This window comes from Vitis riparia, chromosome 6, assembly GCF_004353265.1.
Source record: "Vitis riparia cultivar Riparia Gloire de Montpellier isolate 1030 chromosome 6, EGFV_Vit.rip_1.0, whole genome shotgun sequence".
Taxonomy (NCBI): Eukaryota; Viridiplantae; Streptophyta; class Magnoliopsida; order Vitales; family Vitaceae; genus Vitis; species Vitis riparia.
The window spans coordinates 3,930,046-3,950,387 of record NC_048436.1 but is presented as its reverse complement, the minus strand read 5'-3'; the positions used below and the strand labels follow the sequence as shown (position 1 = coordinate 3,950,387).

Below are 20,342 nucleotides of genomic sequence, written 5' to 3'. Positions count from 1 at the left end.
GCATGTGCATGTGCATGTGCATGGATATGGATGTTATCATGCATGCATGGGAGTATGGCATGATGCTTGTGGTAGGGTCATTGTGTGTATGGTGTCCCAACTCCTCGTGCCCTACAACAACTTTATGTGTCTTCAATTTTGGCCTCTGGAGTTGGGTCATGTCACCCTCCCATTGTTCATACTGTATAATCATGATGGTATCTTGCAGATAAGCTTAACCTAATGTATTTAATGATTTTACCCACTTGATTCTTTGATTTTAATTAAATATGATAATTTTGAAGAAAAAAAAAGTCCAAAAAGGCTGTTCATAATTGCCCTAAAGTGGGTTGTTGGCTCGGACCATGACCCAATAGGCAGTATTACTTACGATGTATAAAATGTTTGCATTTATCTTATTCTTTGGGAGTGTATGATATAGTTGAATGTTTGAAATAAATAAAGAAATAAAAATGAAGGTAGGCACCCGGAAAATAAGGGGTCAGGAGAGAGAGAGAGGGGGAGAGGGGGGTAGATGGAAGGTTCTGGTAACTACTGTGGACGTCAACACCAGATGAGGCCTGGACGTGGAAGGCTTTCCTGGTCATTTCATATCAGATGAAGCAATGGGAATAAGACGGGTGTGAGAGCCGTACTGTCTATGGCTCCAGTGTAATTACGATGGAGATAGAAGGGCATTTGGGGGAAACAGAAACAAAGACGCTTCTTGGAAATTGGGTGACGTGAAAAACGACAAGTAAAAGCTGTAAATGAGACACCACCAAAATGTGTACTCTAAAACAAGTAGTGGGCAAAGAATACTGCTAAGGGTTGAGGCAAAGGCTAGGGAGGCTGCTCCACCCGCCCACACCCCTCTGTCGTCTTCAGTCTTCTCTCTTCTCTCTCGCTCCAGTCCAACTTCTCAAGTCTTAATAATGAGTGGGTCTCCTGTCCTCTTCGGTTGGGTCCCCTTCTCATTCCTCTAAAGTCTTCAAATACGGCCCCACATTTTTTATTTTATTTTATTTGATATTTGATAAAAATATTACAAGCAAACTACCTCTGTATTGAAACTATGATAAACATAGTTTGGAATTGTTATAGTTGAATCATAAATTAAAAGAAAAAACATTTTGTGCAGAGAGCATTACAAAAATCAAAGTATCTAATGAGACCCAAAAAGGCAACGCCATATTTATTTAGGAATCGGGAAGAGGGGACATGGAATAGAAATGATTGAAATCTTTGCTCTCGTGGGCATTATTATCTCCTTTTTCTCTCAATCCTTCGTCTAATATTCAAAGCCACAATTGAATCATGAATGTGACATTCCCCATTATTCCTCCTACCCACTACCCAACATCCAACTTTCATCCCTGCGCACGCAGCCTACACGGGACCCTCCTTTACTTAGGTTTTAGTAAAAGAGAAGTAAAGCGCAAGTGCACAGCAGCAGTACAATTATTTTATCAAGAAATACCGTTCAAAAACATGACCACATTCATATTCCATATCAAAATAATAACCAATTTAAAACAAATCAAATTCTGAGAATTCAACTTAACCAACTAGAAATTGGGAAGACCCAAAAAACACCACCAACCATTCCAACGTGATTCAACTCCGGAACGGCTTAGCCTTTTCCGGCTATCCACCAACTCTCTCTCTCTCTCTCTCTCTTTTCTAATATATACATTCTTCTATATTATAACTCTGAATGCATGTCGGCTTCAGGTCTCCCACCCTCCTCACATAACAGAGCAAGCATTTGGGTTCTCATCGCTGAACATCTGCGGCGCGTGCGGCGACTCCGCCGCGTACCCGTATCCATACCCGGGTCCATAGGCAGGTGCGTATCCGGCCCCGTATCCGTATCCGGGTGGTGTGTACATCTGAGCAGGATGAGCAGGATGAGGAGGGTAGAATTGGCCCGGTCCCGCTGTGAAACCGAATCCGGGCATGGGCTCGTGTAAGAAATAGTTCTCTTCTGCTTTGACACCCTCTTCCTTCTTCCCTCCCCCATCGGCCTTCTTATCCCCATCCTTTGCTTTCTTCTCGCCTCCGCCGCCACCACCGGCGTCTTTCTTGGGCGGAACGATTTCGACGGGCCTCTTCAGTCTGTCTTTGAGGGACTCCACTAGAGCTTTGACGTCCATCGTCCCCGTCACCGTTACGAGGTTCTTTTGCTTGTCTATAGACTTGGATTCAACCCCTGTAAAGCCATTAACCCTCCGTCAAATTAAACGCCAAGAAGGCCGTTAATACTTAATAGTAACTGTATCGGGTAGTGGAAGAAAAGTGATAATCTCACCTTTGGTCTTGGAAACCGTTCGCTGAATCTTGTCGATGCATCCCGCGCAGTGCAAATCGATCTTCAGAACCGCCGTCGTCACCGGGGGCTGAAAAAATATTTAAAATTTAAAATTAACATAAACTTTAAATAAAAGGAAACTGTTAACTTAGGTACCGAGTAGAATTAATATTTAAAACTTTAATAAATAACGGCTAAATGCGGTTGCTAAAATGCGCCTCCCCCTGATCAATTGCTTTCCATTAATTTTGAGTGAAGCTTTGATTCGACGTGTTCTAAACTAACATGCGCCAAACGCGCAGTATAGAAATTTGAACCGAAAAATAGGGACGGACACGTGCGCACGTTAGGAAGGGGCAGTACCTCTTTAGGTTTTTTGTCTTCTGCCTTTTTCTCTGGTTTTTTCTCAGCTTTCTTGTCTCCTCCTCCTCCGTCGTCGTTCTTCTTGTCCTTCTTCGGCGCCGGAGACAGCAGTTCCACCTTCTTCTTCGTTTTCTGTTCAAGCTTCTCTCGGAGCATCGACGGATCCACTTTTCCGATCACTGTCACCTTGTTAGTGTCGCTGTCTGCTTTCGCGTTCGCCACACCTTTATTCACGGAACAGAAATCGCAAACAGATAATTTCAGAGCTAGAACTCAATCGATATCATTTCCTCCTCTTTTATATTAGACAATTTTGAGGAAAAAAAAAAGGAAAGAAAGAGAAAGGCATGCAAAATTCAAAATAGAAAACGAAACCGGATCTGAGAGTAGGAACACAGATTTAGATAAGATATCGTCAAAATTAAAAAGCAAACAAGAAGATTCTGGATTCTATTGCATAGAAAAATGAAAAGCAAAAAAACAGAACAAATCATCAACAATTGATTAATCTTTACCACTTAAAATTTGACAGAAAAACAAAAAGCAAAAAAAATGATGTAAAAGAACAACGAAAATGAAAGCGAAAAGCAAAACAGTAATGCTCGAATCTAGACACAAAATTTTCACAAAAAAATAAAAAATCGAAATGGAAACCAAATTAAACCAAAACAGAGGGCATCGATTAATCGCAAAAACAAAAATAATGAAATCGTCGACAGTGGGAGTAGGCTGCAAGCATACCGTCAAGACCCTTCAAATATTTGACGATTTTGGAACCGCAACCCTCGCAGTGCAGGTCCACCTTCAAGACAACAGTGATGAGACCGCTGTCTTCCTTCTTGGCTCCTCCATTGCCGTCCTTCTTCTTCTCGCCTTCATTCTTGTTCTGCTTCTTCTGCAACAACAACAACAAAAAGTAAAAGATAAGCGGAGTGAAGAATGAAGAAAAGTGGGTTGGGTGAGTAGAGAGAAAATTCACCTCTCCCATTGTGAGTTGAGTCGGTTTCTTGGGTTTGTTACGACTTACAAGTCGAAGAAAAAGGGTATGGGAGAGAGTGGCAATTTATAGTGAGAGAAAGGCGGTTCTCCAGTGAAATGCCAGTGCCCACCACATATCCATGTCATGCCATGTCATGCAATGTATGTATGCGAGTTTATCTGTATATGTATGGGTCCCACCTGAGACGCTCCCGGTGGCTGCTCCGAAACCGTGGGCAAATTTCCGCGGACGTGGGTGCGGGTTTCCCAATTCTCAAATCGGTCCCCATTTTCTATTTTTTTTAAAAATCATTTATTTTTTCAGCTGAAAATTATTTGCCTTTTGATCACCCCTCTAATTTGTTTATTATTAAAATTAATTACCTATATAAAATTTTCTTTATTGAATGGTTTTTCACCTCTTCCATGGCTTACTAAGGTAAAATTACAAGATAATTAAATGATTTACCTTTTAATGACCTTTTTCATTTCTGCATATATATATTTTATTAATTAAAAAAATGAAATAACATTTCTATGTTTTTTATTTAAAAAATAATCTATTTTTTCATTTACACGTAGGCATTACAAAAAAATGATTATATTTGTAATAAAATAATGAGAGTATTTTTATTCAAATGATGTCAAAAAAATGATTGGAATTAAGTTTGAACTCATTCCAATTACTTTTTCTATTAGCAGACAAGTTTTGGCAAAAGGATTTTGCTCCCAAGGTCTATAATGAGAAAAATAATTGAAAGAAAAAGAAGAAGAAAGTAGATATGAAAGAGAATAATGACGAGGGTATTTTGGGTATATTAAAATTTTGAGGTAGATGGGTTAGTAATATTGATGTTTTAAAGTTAATATGTAATTTTTGATGATAAATATATTAATATGACAATTTAAAATAAATTATTATTTGTTTTAATTACTTTTTTCCATCTCTTTTCTACTTCATGATCTTTATTATTATTTGACCATTTTTACCTTAATTATAATTTTTGAGAATAAATATGTTAATTTGATAATTTCAAATAAATTTTAAATCAATTTAAATTATTAAATTTAATATTAAATTTTGCCAAACCCCCTATTTATTATTTTTATTTTTATGAAACAAATGGTGATGAGATTATTGAGGAGTTGGTGGGGGAAAAATTCATTACAATAAGTGATTGATTCCATTTCCATTTATGCTCAATTTTGTGATCTTTTGTTTATTTAGTAGTTGAAAAATATGGACAAGGGATTTGTTGGCCTGGGGGACACCTCTCTATATATATTCTTTCATTTTTCACAATGAAAATCTCTGCTGGAAACAAAAGGAAATGATCTTGATGATTTCAGGTAGCAAGAGTGATGGTGATTGATACATATGCTCCTCCTAGTGTGGGACAAAAGCATTGGAAATGGCTACTACTTTCAGGCCAAAGTTATAACTGATTCTTTTCTTTTGAGAGTGATGTGAAATGATGTGTTCTACTTTTACCTTGCAATACAAATTTTATGTTGAAATGGTTTAGATATTATAAGATCAATTTGCTTAAGATTTTAACAAAATGAAATGACACCTGAGGGACTTCAGACTTCAGACTTCATTCCGAAGCTATTTTATGAGATCAGATTTTAGCAATTCAGCATTTATTTTCAGACAATCTATTTCTTTCAACGAGATTAGGGTTACATGGCTGTCAACATATTCACCCATTTGATCTGACACCCCATGATGTAGCACCTCTAGACATGTCTTCTTGTCTTCTGTTGTTGAAGCCATTAAAAAAGAAACTTTAAAGGATGTGCACCAACGATGGGAAATGAATAATCTGAAGGTTTTTACTTTTTAACCTCATAGACTATATTCATATTTTGAAATCTTAAAGTTAAAGGTAATTGAGAATCAGATGAATGATTGTCTATGTGATTTGGTTAATGGTCAGGAGACATGAGAGAACTCCTCTCTTTTGGCCTTGTTCTGGGATGGGGTTGCAAGAGGACGATTCCCATATCATATGAAACCCTCTTCCATTCTCTTGGCCATCTGGGATCTACAGGAATCGGAAGGATGAGATGGTTGGGTTGCTCTATTTTTGCTTCTTTTTAAACAGGAAGCCATAGGATTGCCTTCTGGGCCTTGAAGAAGCTAAAACAACTCAAGTAATAGAAGGTTTATTGATTCCCACTTCAGACTTTGTTTCTCTAGAGAAAGTAAATAAAGATGCAGGCACTAGAGCAATAAAGAATACTAGTTAATGAAGATGTTAATAGACTTCTCAAGTAGAAGAGAGGTTGGGGATGAAAAATTCTTGTGTAATTGAATGGACTGAATTGGCTTTGCACGACTCTGGTGATGTCTTATGCTAAACAGATTTAAGCTTTCATGGTCGAATTTTGATATATTTTTTATATCAAGCTAGTGCAGATAGGTTGAGTGGACTCTGTGAAATGAGGAACCCACTGGCCAGTACTTTGGTTTTTGATTGAGCTGAGCATCTCCTAGTCAACCTCAAACTTATTATCCCTTTGTGGTTTGTATTTTCCATGTGAAAGCAGAATTGGGTTAGGCATCCGTGAGTCACCAGGCCTAGGAGCCTTGTTCCCTATAACATCTCTGATGACTGCTACAACCTCCTCTTCCAAATGACCCTGTAGGGCCAAGCTCTGTCATCTGTTCTCATATAACTGATAGGAACCCCATCGAGCCTCAGTCTCAGTTCCTGACTTTCCATGTCCAAATAGAAGTCTCATATGCATCAGCTAGCCAATATATGGAAGAACTTGTTCTTTTGACACTGGAAGAGTGCGCTCAATGGCACAAATGCTACTGTCCTCTAGGAGTACTGTTTGTGCTACATGGATTTCATAAATTCAATTCGGCATACCTCAAGACTTACTGATTTTTCTCCCATTTTCTCAAGCAAAGAAATGTCGTTGCCCAACTTGAATCAGCCGGATGCTTCTAGCAATGTCTATCCAGTTTCTTTTTCCAAAATTTTTCCCACATATTTAACACACCAAATCTCATGTCCATCCTTATTAATCACAAGAAAATCCTGATTTTGGAAGCTTTCCTGCTTTTCTGCTTTAAAATTAGGTCAGCCCCCTGGCAATAAGAATCTATAAGCATGATGGGGAGCTTAGGTTTCCCAACCGAAGGAGGCAGGCACCACAGGTCAAAAGCGATGACATTGTCCTGGACATGTAATCAAGCTTGAAATCCATTGCTTCATGCTTTAGATCATTGAAGCTATGATTTGAATATGGCTCACATGACTTAGAACATCAGATTTCTAGTGTTGATGACAATAATTCAGGGTCGTTCTCTATGAGTTAGACATGTCACACTGGGAGGCTTGGGTAAACTGGGATAGCCATTTGCCCAAGGATGAACCCCTCACTAGAGCCATTCAAGTGAGTGTAGAATATTTAATCGCATAAATTAATTATACATGATTTAAATGATACTAACAATAGAAAATCACTATAAAGAACATACGTGTTTGAGCCATCATAAAAAAACAGGTAAGTGATTATTGCAACCAAGTTTTTTTCTTTATTATCTTGATAACAGTTATGGTGGCTCAAAGGGAAAACAGAAAAAACTTTTTTTTATCTAGATTAGAGAGGGACTTAGGATAACTCAATATTGGGTTCTCATTGGGCCCTCCCATAATGGGCTTCAATGAGACCCATAGCCTACACTTGCCACTCAACTGAACTTCTACTCAAAAGATGTAAAACCCAATCCAAAATGTGATCACTAGTTAATTGGGCTCATTATATAATATACTATCCATTAACCCATTTTTGCAAATACAAATTATTCAATTAATGTTAGCCCATATAAAAATTTTCCAACAGTGAGGTCGAGTGGTAACATCTTAGGCAAACCTAGGAGCCCCTCCTAGGATGATTTTGAATGGAGAGGCCGAAGTACTCATCCCATCACCATCTGACCATGGTGCATGGTTAATAGCCATCCATGTGTATGCGGGTGTATATGGAACCTGGCCCTTGGGCTTACTCACCTAGCCCTATTATCATTCCATCCAAATTAGGTAAGCGAGAAAACCTTTAGCTCTCCTATACTTAATTGTTATTTATTTTTTCGGCTTTCATTCTCCTTCAACTGTCTTGAGCATTGCAAAACTGTGCTGCTCCTGGTGCGCGCTATGTTTCTTGTGGGTTGTTGCAGCGTAGTCTATGGTTCCAGATCCATTAGCAGGAGGTTTGATTTTAAGTTTCCTACAATAATAACAAGCTTATCCATGGTTGCAAGAATAGATGATGAAGAAGAAATGTCACATCTTAAAACCCATGTACAACTCTGATGCAAGGTGTTTCTAGGTTAAGTGAAGAATATTAGATGCAGCTGGGAATTTGTTTTATTTCTCTTGTTCCCTATGGGCTTCATGCAGTGAATCCTTTGCTGGGATCCTTCGATCCTTCTTTCACTAGATTGGAATTTGGTGTATAGGTCTACACTTTGATGGCTGTTTTTTGAGTGTCCTTGCAGCTAGGGATCGTAGAAGTGCCTTGAGATCGTTGTAGTATATACCATACAATGGCGAGCAAGGGCCAAGGATATTGTCACCGTGGTTAAGATTCTAGTTAACTCTTCTAAAGGGCTTGGTACAGGCCAAAATTTTGGGCTTTTCCAACTTATGATGGAGGGAGATTCTCTTCCCTATCATTTCATGGGGTAACTAAAGAAGAAAATTAAGGATCCTATGAAGGTTGGACAGGTGGCTTCGTCAAATTTTTGACAATCATTTCATATGTTGCACTCCATCTTAACATGAAAAAGATACAAAATAAAGCAAATCAGCTAAAATAAGTATATAATCAAGAATAAAAATATCAATAATTATAGATATATTAGTATTTTGATTTTATGGATATATCAGATATATCGACGGATATTTTTTTCAGTCGACCTAAAATTGATAAAAAGTTATAGAAATGTTAAAAATAAAAACTCTTAAAAATGAAATTAGAAATATATATATAATTAATTAATTAATCATATTTCATAATAATATTGTGATATTTGATTATAAATGTCTAATTTAAAAATAAATTTAATATATGTATAATTTTTAATATTTAATTAATATATTGATGATATTTAAAACTATAATGAAAATTATCATGATAATTTTTATATTTTTGGTAATAAATCTTTTTTTGGCTCAATGGTTGGTCCAATTGTGTGCCAAATATTTTGGTTGGGGTTCGAGCTCCCTCAACGGCGAAAAAAAATTCAACACAGTTTTTACTTTTTACTTTGAGCACATTGCCCCTAGTTGATCGTTGCAAAATATCGATGAAAAATCGATAAAATACCTATAATTTCCAAAATATCGGATATATTCCCGATAAATTGATACACGAGATTTTAATCCTTGTACATAACTAACAAGACCAATATTGAAGTTGCATATCCTATAAAAGATGGTGCTTTATCCAAGTATGCATAACCAAATAAATTAATAGTAGATCGTAAAGTCTTATAAATGACTACTTCAACATAGTTAATCTAACAAAGTAAAAGCTCCATCATATCCGCACTAATTCCTCATTCACCCCTTTGTAGTTGAAAAAGGATGATGGCATGAGCTCACAACCAAGTAATAAGCTTACATGTAGTACAAGTTTAGATTTCCAATAGAAAACTTGATGATGGGGATGAAGATCATTCATTTCAAGTTGGAAAGAAAATGATTCTTATTTTCACTCAAATTAGGATTCTTAATTTTTTAATATCTTAATTAGGATTTTTATTTTTATTAAAATTAATTTTTTATTCTTTAAATTTAGTTCCAATTCTTATCATTTTAGACGTTTAGTATTTCAACCAAGGTTAAAATTATATTTTCTTTAAGATTAGCATATTCAATGACTCATAAATAGAGCTAATTGTAAGAATGAGGATTATTATTAACTTTGAGAAATATTAAGAAAAATTGTAACTTTTCTCTTTTTCTCCATATTCTTTCCAAAATTACCCTTGAGACTTACTAGAAGCATCAAGCCCTAAGACTAGCATAAGTATTCCAATGATACAACGTAAATCCAAAAACCGATCTTGACTATAGTTTAATACATGTAGATTAATGGGAGGAATGTAAAATCATTATAGGATAAATAAGAGGAATGCAAATCATTGTAGTATAGTGGACGTATGCTTGTTATAAAATGTGATTATATATATTTATTTATTTATTTATTTATTTTTTTATGAGAGAATTGTGTTTTGGGCTCAGTTGGGCCCAAAAATTAACATTTGGTCTATATATCATATATATTTAAGCGCAAGACTCAAACAAAGTATGGAAATTAAGATGAAGGATATTGTTTTTCATTAATCCTTAAAATACCCTTAACCCTTATATAGACACAAGTGAGTGTGAATTTCAATTTTTTTTTGTATTTTTTTCCATTTTTTATTCCCTATTAAGTGTTACTCATTTCTAATTTTTTTTCTTCCAATCTATATTTCTATTTTATGTCAAATAAAAAACAATAATATTTTTTTATTTTTCATTTTTAAATATATTGAATCTTTTTGCTCTTATTATAAGCAATGATAAAATTTTTGGGATTTTTCATCCAAATATTTTTTATCTTTTTGTATTTATCTTTTAGTTTAATTTTCATTTTTTATTTTAAATTTATATTAACCTTTCATTTATATTTTTCTCTTATTTTTAATTATTTTTTATATTTTCTACATTAACCATATTTTAAAAAATTTAAAAATTAACTATCACTTCACTTTATAATATATATATATATATATATATATATATATATATATATATATATATATATATATATATATATATATATATATATATAGATCCTTTTAGCTTTTTAATTTTTAATGTTTTTATTTTAAAATTTTTAAAAAGATAAATTGATTGAAAAAAATTACTAAGATATGAAGTTCTAATATTATACTAATAATTTTTTTATTTAGATAAACTAATGCAAAATATTTTGACTCACAACAAGAAAATTGTCAATACAATTTTTTAGTTAAACTTTAGAAATTAAATTTCAAATAAAATATATTATATAAAATTTTTTCTAAAAATTATTGAAAGTGGTATTTAATTTTGTTTATTGACTTTCAAACTTATCTAATTTTTTACTTGAAAGGTAATAGAACATGTTTACAAAAAAAAAAAAATAGTTTTTCATTTTTTAAATAAATGAGTATAAATATATTAAAAGAATTAAAGATAATCTTAGTAAAAAATTTGATAAATATGATTATAATTTTAAATATGATTCTTTATTTCAAACTTATGTTATTTCTCATATATATTAAATAATTTTTAAACACCTCATAAAATATTAGTATTATTTGTTTGTTCTAACTTGTAAATTAGGTATCATCAAATATTATATTTTTTCAAATTTATAGAACATATAATAAATACTTTTTAAATACCTCATAAAATATTATTAATTTATTTTTTCTAACTTGCAAATTAAACACATGGTGTTTATTATTTCAAAAATAATGTAAACATTCACATGCATATATATATATATATATATATATATATATATATATATATATATATATATATATATATATATATTAATCAAGAAGACAATATTTTAATATTAATTTACCAACCTTCCAATAATTTTGAAAGTGTAAATAGTGTAATCGACCGAATTAAAGTTTTCAAAATATTCAAAATTTCTCTATTCCAAAATTACCTAATTGCTATCCACACTAATCTTAAATATTTTTTAATAAATATTTAAATATTTAAAATCATTAAAATAAATATTTTCTTATTAAAGCAATTTTTTCAAAGTAATAAGATAAAAATCATGAAATCTTCAAAACTATAATTACAACAAATATTTTTAATTTTAAAACTAATTTCATAATTTAAATTAATGATTTAAAAAAATAAAAAGGTTATAAAAATAATTTTTGTTTATTTGTAATTCCATTTAAATATGATTTTTTTTAATCTCTATTGATAACAATGAAATTATGTTTATAAAGGCAAAATAGTAAAAATATATATTTCATTTAGTTTACTTACAATGAATAATTCAAACAGTATTAATTTTAATTTTATTTCCTATGTGTTAATTTTTGTAGGGAATGTCTTAATGACATAGTTTGGTAAAAAAAGAAAAAAAAAACTATCAATAATCGTCTTAATGCCAAATTCAAGTTGTTTAAAAATTGAACAAAATCTATTAGGAGCCTTGTACACCCTTGTACACTTAGCACATTCCCTTGTACAGTTAGTGTAATATCCTTGTACAATGACACAAAATTTATATTTCTCATAAGTTATATATTCATGTAGGTGTATTAATCATATTTTCAATGGTTTGGTTAAGAAAATGGTAGATGATTTATGATCAATTTTTTTCCCCAAATATCATTATTGGGGAGAATATTAGAATTTCCATGTGAGAGTTAAATAAAATGCATGACATAGGCATACAATCCTTGGGTGACAAGGAAAATACAAAAGTGGTTTAGAATTTATTAAAATAATTCACAAAGGGTAATCTTGTACATCTTTGTACAATTAGTACATTTCCCTTATATAGTTAGTTTAATACTCTTGTACAATGACACAAATTTCATATCCCTTCTAAATTATGTGTCAATGTCTACGTAGGAGTGTTTAACCATATTTCCAAAAAAAAATTCCCCAAATATAATTATTAGAGAAAGTATTGGAATTTCTAGGCGGGAATTAAATAAAGTGCATGACATATATGCACTATTTGTGAGTGATAAGAAAAATAAATAAATGACTCACAATCTATTATAATATTTCACAAATGGTAGTCTTGTACGCCTTTGTACACTTAGTACATTTTTCTTGTATAGTTAGTGTAATACAATTGTACAATGACACAATAAATGAATAAATATATTTTTTTCATATAAAAAAATAGTACTAACCAAGGTTTTCAATTTTCATTTTTAAAAATAGTTTTCATGTTTTAATTAAACGTATTTTCAAAAAGAGACAATATAGAAAATAAAAATTATTTTTAAAAATAAAAAAATAAAAAATAAAAACTAGAAAAATATTTTAAAACTAAACTCAAATATAATCTATATATTTTTTAGTTATTTTTTTGCATCTAAAATAAGTAAATATACCTTTCAACTCTTTTATATAAGAAAAATTCAATCTCTACCATGTATTGATATAATCCATTTATAAAATTAGGTCATATGAAAACATGTTAATTGAGTACTAAAAATAAAAACTCTCCATCCATCCTCTTTATTTCTTTTTCTTTTTCTTATTTTAATAAATTTTCAATTAATTCAAATCATTAAAAAAAATTCTTAATAAATAAATTTGTAACATTTCATATAACTTATTACTAAAAGTCATGTTAAAAAAGTTATTAAAATAAGGAAGGAAGAAGATTAAAAAAAAAATTAAACTTTTTATTTTATAATAGTAAAAAAAAACTTTAAAATACTTTTTAGCATAAAAAAAAATTAAAATAGTGAATATATTTATTTTAAATGGTATTTTAATCATTAAATTATTTACTTCTAAAATGTAAAAGATAAAAATAAATGTAAAAGATAATTTTTATTTATTTAAATTAATATTTTTTTTAGAAAGTATTTTCCAAAATAGTCTTTGAATCATTAATATAATTTTTGTTTATTTATAATTTAAAAATAAAAAATAATGTTAAATTTTCAATTATTTATAAAAGAGTTTAAAAAAATAATGAAAAAAAAATGGTTAAATAAGAAAAAATAGTGACAAATAATAGAATAAAGACAAAAATGAGTCAAGTGAGTATTTTTTTCAATTACTATCTCATATCCTTATCATCAATTATGAGTGGTTGGAGGACCTTATCTTAATTATGAACCTTATATGGGTTGAAAACACAATTGCCTCTTTATTTATTTCTATGGTTGTACCTCTCTCTCTTTATTGTTTTCCAACATTTAATGCATATGGTCCAAATTTGAGTCACAATTTTTTATTTTTTTTAAACAATCGAATTACATCAAATTTATGACAATCTTTAAAATCTAGATTTTGAGAATAACGTAAATATAATTTCCATGATAGTGATTTGAAATTTGATGAACTCTTAATGCATTTTTTTATTAGATTTCCTCAATGCTTCTAAAAACATGTTTGAATTGTAGATGCTTCTGCATGCACATGCTGAAGTGGGGTTTCTAAGAATCAAGAGTTCATGTGTGTTAACTTTAATGTTTAAGTAAATTTTCTCCCATAATTCTCTCAATTTGCTAACTGATACATGGTGAGAGTGATAGTTCAAAATAGCATATCAAATGATGTGGTTTGGTTAGTTTTCACCAATTAGTCTTTAATCACAATTATTCCTATCACTTTACAGATAATGCCCCAAGATGAAAGTGAATGACTAGTTCCTCCTACTTTTTTTCAATTGACAACGACATAGTTTAAACCATGTTGCAAGTAGAGAGTTAAGTTTTAACCATACAATAATACCAATTGGCCTAAGGTGGCAGAGTGACTTCCTGCTTAGCCCTAAATGTTTAGGTGAGATTGATGTAAACTTAGACTAATTTGCGAGTAGCTTGAGTTTTAAGCTTGAACTAGAATCTAGGCTTCACTTAGGGTATGTTTGACTCATCCTAAAGTTTGAACATGCTCAAAATCATATGTATATGAAACTAAGATCATTAGATGTAAGTACAAATCTTTATTTTGTGTAGGTTACCCTTTTGGTAGAGCACATAGACTCGATTTATGTACTTTTTGCTTGCACCATCAATCTTTTAACTAAACCTGAAGCTCATGCCATAGTAGTACCAAGCTTGGGATAAGGGAAGTCAATTGTGACTAGGACAATCTAAGCTTGATTGTAGTTTTTACTTTTTGGATGGGCTTTTGGTCATCTCAACCTTGCTTAGCTCGATTAAACTTCAACCCTATAAAAACATGGATGTTTATTTCACCCTCATAGGTTGATAACATTTATCTTATTAGATCTTAGACATCATTTCATGGGTAGTCTGCATATAGTGAATAATAGGTCTGAGGTATGAGATCTTGTATTTTGTTGTAATATCATAGGATAATGAAGTTAAATTGATTCTCTATAATGAGATGTTAAATCAAATTCATAATTGGATTATAAGAGAGTTAATATTTTCCTATGAGTTCCAGTGGTCTTGGCTCAAGCTTATATTCCATGGTGACATTGTTTTTAAGGATTAGTTGTATTCTTTATTCACATTTGTGCATGGTGTGTTATTTATTTACATGTATGCATAAGGAAGTTTTGATAAATATGTAACATTGCACAAGAGTTGTGAATGGTTTCTTTAAATTCAACTAACTATTTAATTGGAGCCTAATAAATCTAATTAATCAAATAAGACCTAAGTGGGTTGGATTAAGTGACTCAAGCCTAAGATGAGTTTAAGTCACTTAAGCCAGTAAGAAGCCCATATAAACCTTCCTTTAGGGGCTTATGGTTTCACTTCATATATTCAGTCTTTCATTCTCCAAAGAGAAGGGAACTCTAGCCACTAACACTATGAGATGACTCCACCATTTACGTGTTAGGATCTAAAAAAGGGCCATTAGGAGGAAGACTCTTAGTTTGCAAGATCTACCATGTATATGATGCATTTTCATCAACATGATTTGTTTTGAGAACATCTAGATTTGAGGTAAACATTATTCTCTAAATCTAATTGTTTTAGATGTTTTTTACTTTCACTATATAAATCTAGAGAGCCCTTGGGATAGTTTGCATGCACCCTAATCAATCTAGGGTTGGAAATGGAGTAATCTAAGTATTCCAACAAACTACTTTTACTCCTACTCTTAAACTAAGAAAACCTATAATAAAAACTACTCTTATGGCTTGTAGGAACCAGAATTAGAATGGACAAGTATATTTATTTTTTACTTTTTCACTTGATTTGTTCCTTCATGAGTTATTTCAAGCAATCTCCAAATTTCTTTAGCCGATTTAGATTGACATATTCTATTATATTCATTTCTATCCATAGCACATTGCAAAGTAAAAACGACCTTAGTATTTAATTGGAAATTTCTTCTATCAAGCTCATTCTATTCTTGTTTGGGTTTTGAAACCAAGACTCCATCAACTAGTTTTGTAGGAAAAGTTGGGTCATCTTCAATGACATCCCATAGGTCTAAATCAGTTGATTGTAAATACCAAGTCATTATAGTTTTCTAATAGGGAGAGTCGGTTCCCGTAAAAAATGGAGCTTTATGCTTTGTAAAATTTTCAGTTTGAGATGAGCTTGATGGAATAGTCATTTCTTCTTAGATGATTAAGTCTTAAAAAAGAGGTCTTACTCTGATACCAATTGAGAAAATAAAGGTTATGCTTAAATGAGAAAAACACCCAAGAGGGGGGTGAATTGGGTTTTTCAAAAACTTTTTCAACACAACAAATTCAAACACAATATAATAAAAAAAATAAAGAGATAGAGTTAGAGAATTCAAAGTCGGATTTTATAGTGGTTTGGAACTTCCTTGCCTACGTTCACTCTCCTCAATCTCCTAACCGAGTGAGGGTTCCACTAGCTTGAAGCTTCAACCAAGCTTCTAATCCTTTACACTTGAATTCCGGCTCCAATGGGCTCTTACACAATCTCTTCAAGATTCAAACCTTTTGAAGGCTTTAACACTCAAGCTTTACAAGAAAGCTAGAATCCATCAACCTAGCTCAAAGATAGCTCAAATACAAAACAAAGTTAAGATGACTCACATCGATGCACTAAAAGATATGCAAGTGAAGATTTAATACACTAAGAAAGAAATGAGAGCTTTTAGGCCAAGAATAGGTAGGTAGACAATTGATTCCAAGTGTTCTCTATGTCATAAATGAAGTGAAACTCTCAGTTTATAGGTTTCTAAGCTCGGGAGCCAAGAAAAGCAAAAGGTAGCCTCGACCGGTTGAGCTGGGGATCGATCGGTTCACTAGTCGTTGGAGCATTTAATGCTTTGGTAGGTTACCGTTGCCTTGACCGGACCTCGACCAGGAAAGAGGAAACCTCATCCGGGAAAAGGAAGCTACTGGATAAGAGAGAGTGTTTTTGGCACTCCTCGATCGGATAAGGGTAACAGGTTGAGCCGGTTGGCTAGAACCTCGACCGGTTCAGTCTTTTGGCCCTGAAAACCTATCTTTTTTAATTCCTTTCTTTTCTAACACTTCGGCAAGGTCTTTAGGTAAATTAATATGCCAATTTTGAAACGTTTTGCCTAAGGTACATTTGATAAAACCCGGGTTTTAAAAGATGCATGAAAAGGTATGAAAAGCCTCAATGCACCCATGCATTCATCTTACATTTGTTTCCTATCATCAAAAGTCTTCCAAAAATCTCGATTTTGTACCCATTTGGTTATTTGATGAATTTTCAAATTTATACCTGAGATTCTTTATCATTCAAACCAATTGGTCACTTAACCATGGTTTATTATCATCAAAACTTGATTAGGAGAACCCTTGGGTTAACAAAATGATATGCTAGAAATTGAGGCCTACACTGATGCAGATTGGGCAGGTTCAATTAGTGACCATAGGTCTACATTTGGCTACTGTACATTCCTTGGAGGCAACTTGATAACATGGAGAAGTAAGAAACAATTGGCTGTGGCAAGGTCAAGTGCTAAAGCAAAATCTCGGTCTTTGGCTCTGGGAATATGTGAACTAATTTGGCTGAAATCCTTAATGCAAGAGTTGAAGCTAGCTAATAACCATCCTTTGATACTCTATTGTGATAATAAAGTAGGCATTAACATAGCTCACAACCCAATTCAACATAACAAAACCAAGCATGGGGAAGTCGATAGACATTTCATTAAAAAGAAACTTGAGAATGACCTTGTTTGCATGACCTATATCTCCTCTGATAAGTAGCTAGATGGTGTTCTTATGAAATGGCTATCAAAGCAAAAATTCTAGGAAATAATAAGCAAGTTAGGAATGAAAAGTATATATGAACCAACTTGAAAGGGAGTGTTGAAGATTTTGGAATACTTTTCTAACTAGCCATTGAATTATTGGGAGAATCTCCAATTGTCTTAATTTTTTTTCCTTCATCAAGATCTTGGTCAACTATTTCCTATTCCTTTTCAATTCTTCTTGATTTGTTACATATTTTCTTACTTAAGAATATCTTGTAATTTTTCTACCTTAATTCTCTTTGTTTGTTTACCTTAAGTCTAGCTAACTCGTGTATAAATAGGTTATAATTATTCTCTAATGAAGAGAACAATACATAACACAATTTGCAGCACTAGGTTTAAAAACATAAATAGGAGGGTCAAGCATTTGAACTGCACCACTAAGAGTAGTATTTGAATACTCTTCAGGACGTTTGAATGCCCCTTTGGAACACTCGAACATACCATGTCTCCCTTTTTTGCTTTTAACTTCATTTTTCTGTGTTTTCTTCAAAATATATACCTTCTAATCATATCATAGTCACTTCTTAAACTCTGATTATTTCAAATACATGCGGACCCATAGAAGTACAATGATAGGACTCACTGCATAAATAGAGGAATATTACCAATCTAGACTAATACATCAATATATAATATGATTAATTTTGTGATACATAATTATTCATGTACATCTACTATTTCTTTCTTTCGTTTGAACAGTTTTCTCTTGATGTAATAGCCCAGTGGACGTCCTATTTCAATATACTATAGAAAGAAATGCGACCTTCCATTCGGAATCATTTTAAGAGTAGTGGACCCCCATTGAGACTACACTTAAGTTGGCCAAAAACTGCCGGGTCTTTCTTTTTGCAACTGCACATGTCCATTTCTGCTTATCTTTACTCTCGAGTACTAGATGGGGACCAAGCAATGAAACATCGATTTCTCAATTTTTCTGACATGAACACATCCACCAATATCTGCTTTTTATCTTTTTTTTCTCCCCTTTCAATCCGAATCTCTGGGATTTAGTTGGTTTTAAGAATTCCTGGGCTGTTCTTTTCTTCATTACAGCTAAAGATACAGGGAGAGGCAGACAATCTGTTTGGTGATGTGGGTACTCATAAATCTATTTTAAAAAATAAAATAAATTATACTCATTACCAGAACCCTATTTAAATTTTTTTTTACCTAAATAAGATAAAAATAAAGGATGAAAAATGAAATATATATCGTTAAGAGATTTTGTAAGACGCGTTTTAAAACCGTGAGAACTGCTTAAAAAAATAGTATCTATAAGTTAAAAGTGAGTTATTATAAATCTTGTTTGGAAAAAAAAAATTCATGTGACGAATTTGAAAATAAATATTTAAAAAAATATATTAGTTAAATATAAAAAAATAAAAATACAGTGGGTCCTCTTCCAACCACCCTCTAGTGAACCTTCCTTTACTTTCTGGTATATGCATGGAGGAAGTGTCTCAATATGATCCTTGAAAATGCAGATTGAGTTTGAGGTTGATTTCTTTTCAATTGTCAGTCTTCGCTCCTTGAAGTCTCTCTGCTCCCCACACTCACCGCGTAGGTCGATATAGAACCACCGGTATGGTACTGTTGTGAGGTTTGTAATGTTCTTTGGCCTTGGGACCCATGTGCAGGAGATCTACTGGAGCAAAAGCAAGATTTAATTGAGACTGCACTCGCAGGGCTTCTCCTGTCAGCTTCATCCAACTCATTTTCACCCATATGCATGGAAGGCCCCACTAGCCCCATGGGGCTATTCTAATATTTATAATGCTCAATGTGTTGGCTATCGATTATTGGAAGGATCCTTATTAAATACTTTGATCAAACACAGTTTGTATTTTACTTTCATAAATATGGAAAATACTATGAAATTGTAGTGGCACTGATCGAAGTATAAATTTGGATCGCTAAATATGAATGAAGATATAAGTAAATACTGCTAAAATATAAAGGTACAAATAAATCAAATTATAATATAAATAATAAAATTTAAAAATATCCACGTACCATAATCTGATTGATGGTATGATATCGATACTTATCACTAAAAATATTATTTGATAACTAGAGATGGACTCAAGAGACAAACATTTCTTGTTGCTAATAAAAATTAAGGGCATATTCGAATGGTCATAAATGATTACAAGGTCAAGTTATGATGGAGATATTTATTTTGATTTTACTATTGAATTACACAATTGTCGAAAGAGTGGGGATTTAATTAACTTTTTGACTATATGCTCCACTCTTCATTCTGGTGAGGACAATCAGGATTGGTGGTGAATTGCTGAAAGGGGCAGCCATTTAACTTTTTGACTATATGCTTCATTCTTTTGCCGACGAAAAGACGATGAAAGATGAGTTAGGACTCAGGACTATCATGAGAAATCTTATTAACTGGAATGCACTAAGGCCACAGCAAAGATTGGATTCTCTAGTCCTTGTACAAGTCAGTTCAAAAAGTCCCAACTATTCCAATCCCAATCCCACTCAATTTATCATCATCTGCCTCATCAACCCATCGCTTGATTACCCTTCCCTCATCAAATTAATTAACCCACTCGAGTCGTCCTGCCCTTTTGCCCTTTGTGCATGGCACCCACATTCCAAAAAATGAATACCGATCTCATTCGACTCAGCTCATACACCGACTTGCCAATATAAGTAAATATAAAATATGTTACAACAGATGGGTGGTGGGTGGGTGGGTGCAAAATTTA

At 32.5% G+C, this 20,342-nt stretch overlaps 1 protein-coding gene across 1 annotated transcript; it reads right to left on the bottom strand.

Annotated features, from left to right (window-relative positions):
* Positions 1–1,456: 1,456 nt before the first annotated feature.
* LOC117916565 (heavy metal-associated isoprenylated plant protein 3-like) lies at positions 1,457–3,730 on the bottom strand. The gene is made up of 5 exons (XM_034832659.1): positions 3,633–3,730; positions 3,395–3,548; positions 2,654–2,877; positions 2,291–2,378; positions 1,457–2,191 (listed from the first exon to the last, which is right to left on the bottom strand). The coding sequence occupies exons 1-5, from the start codon at positions 3,639–3,641 to the stop codon at positions 1,728–1,730; spliced, it is 939 nt and encodes a 312-aa protein (XP_034688550.1). The 5' UTR covers positions 3,642–3,730; the 3' UTR covers positions 1,457–1,727.
* Between the last annotated feature and the right edge of the window lie 16,612 nt (positions 3,731–20,342).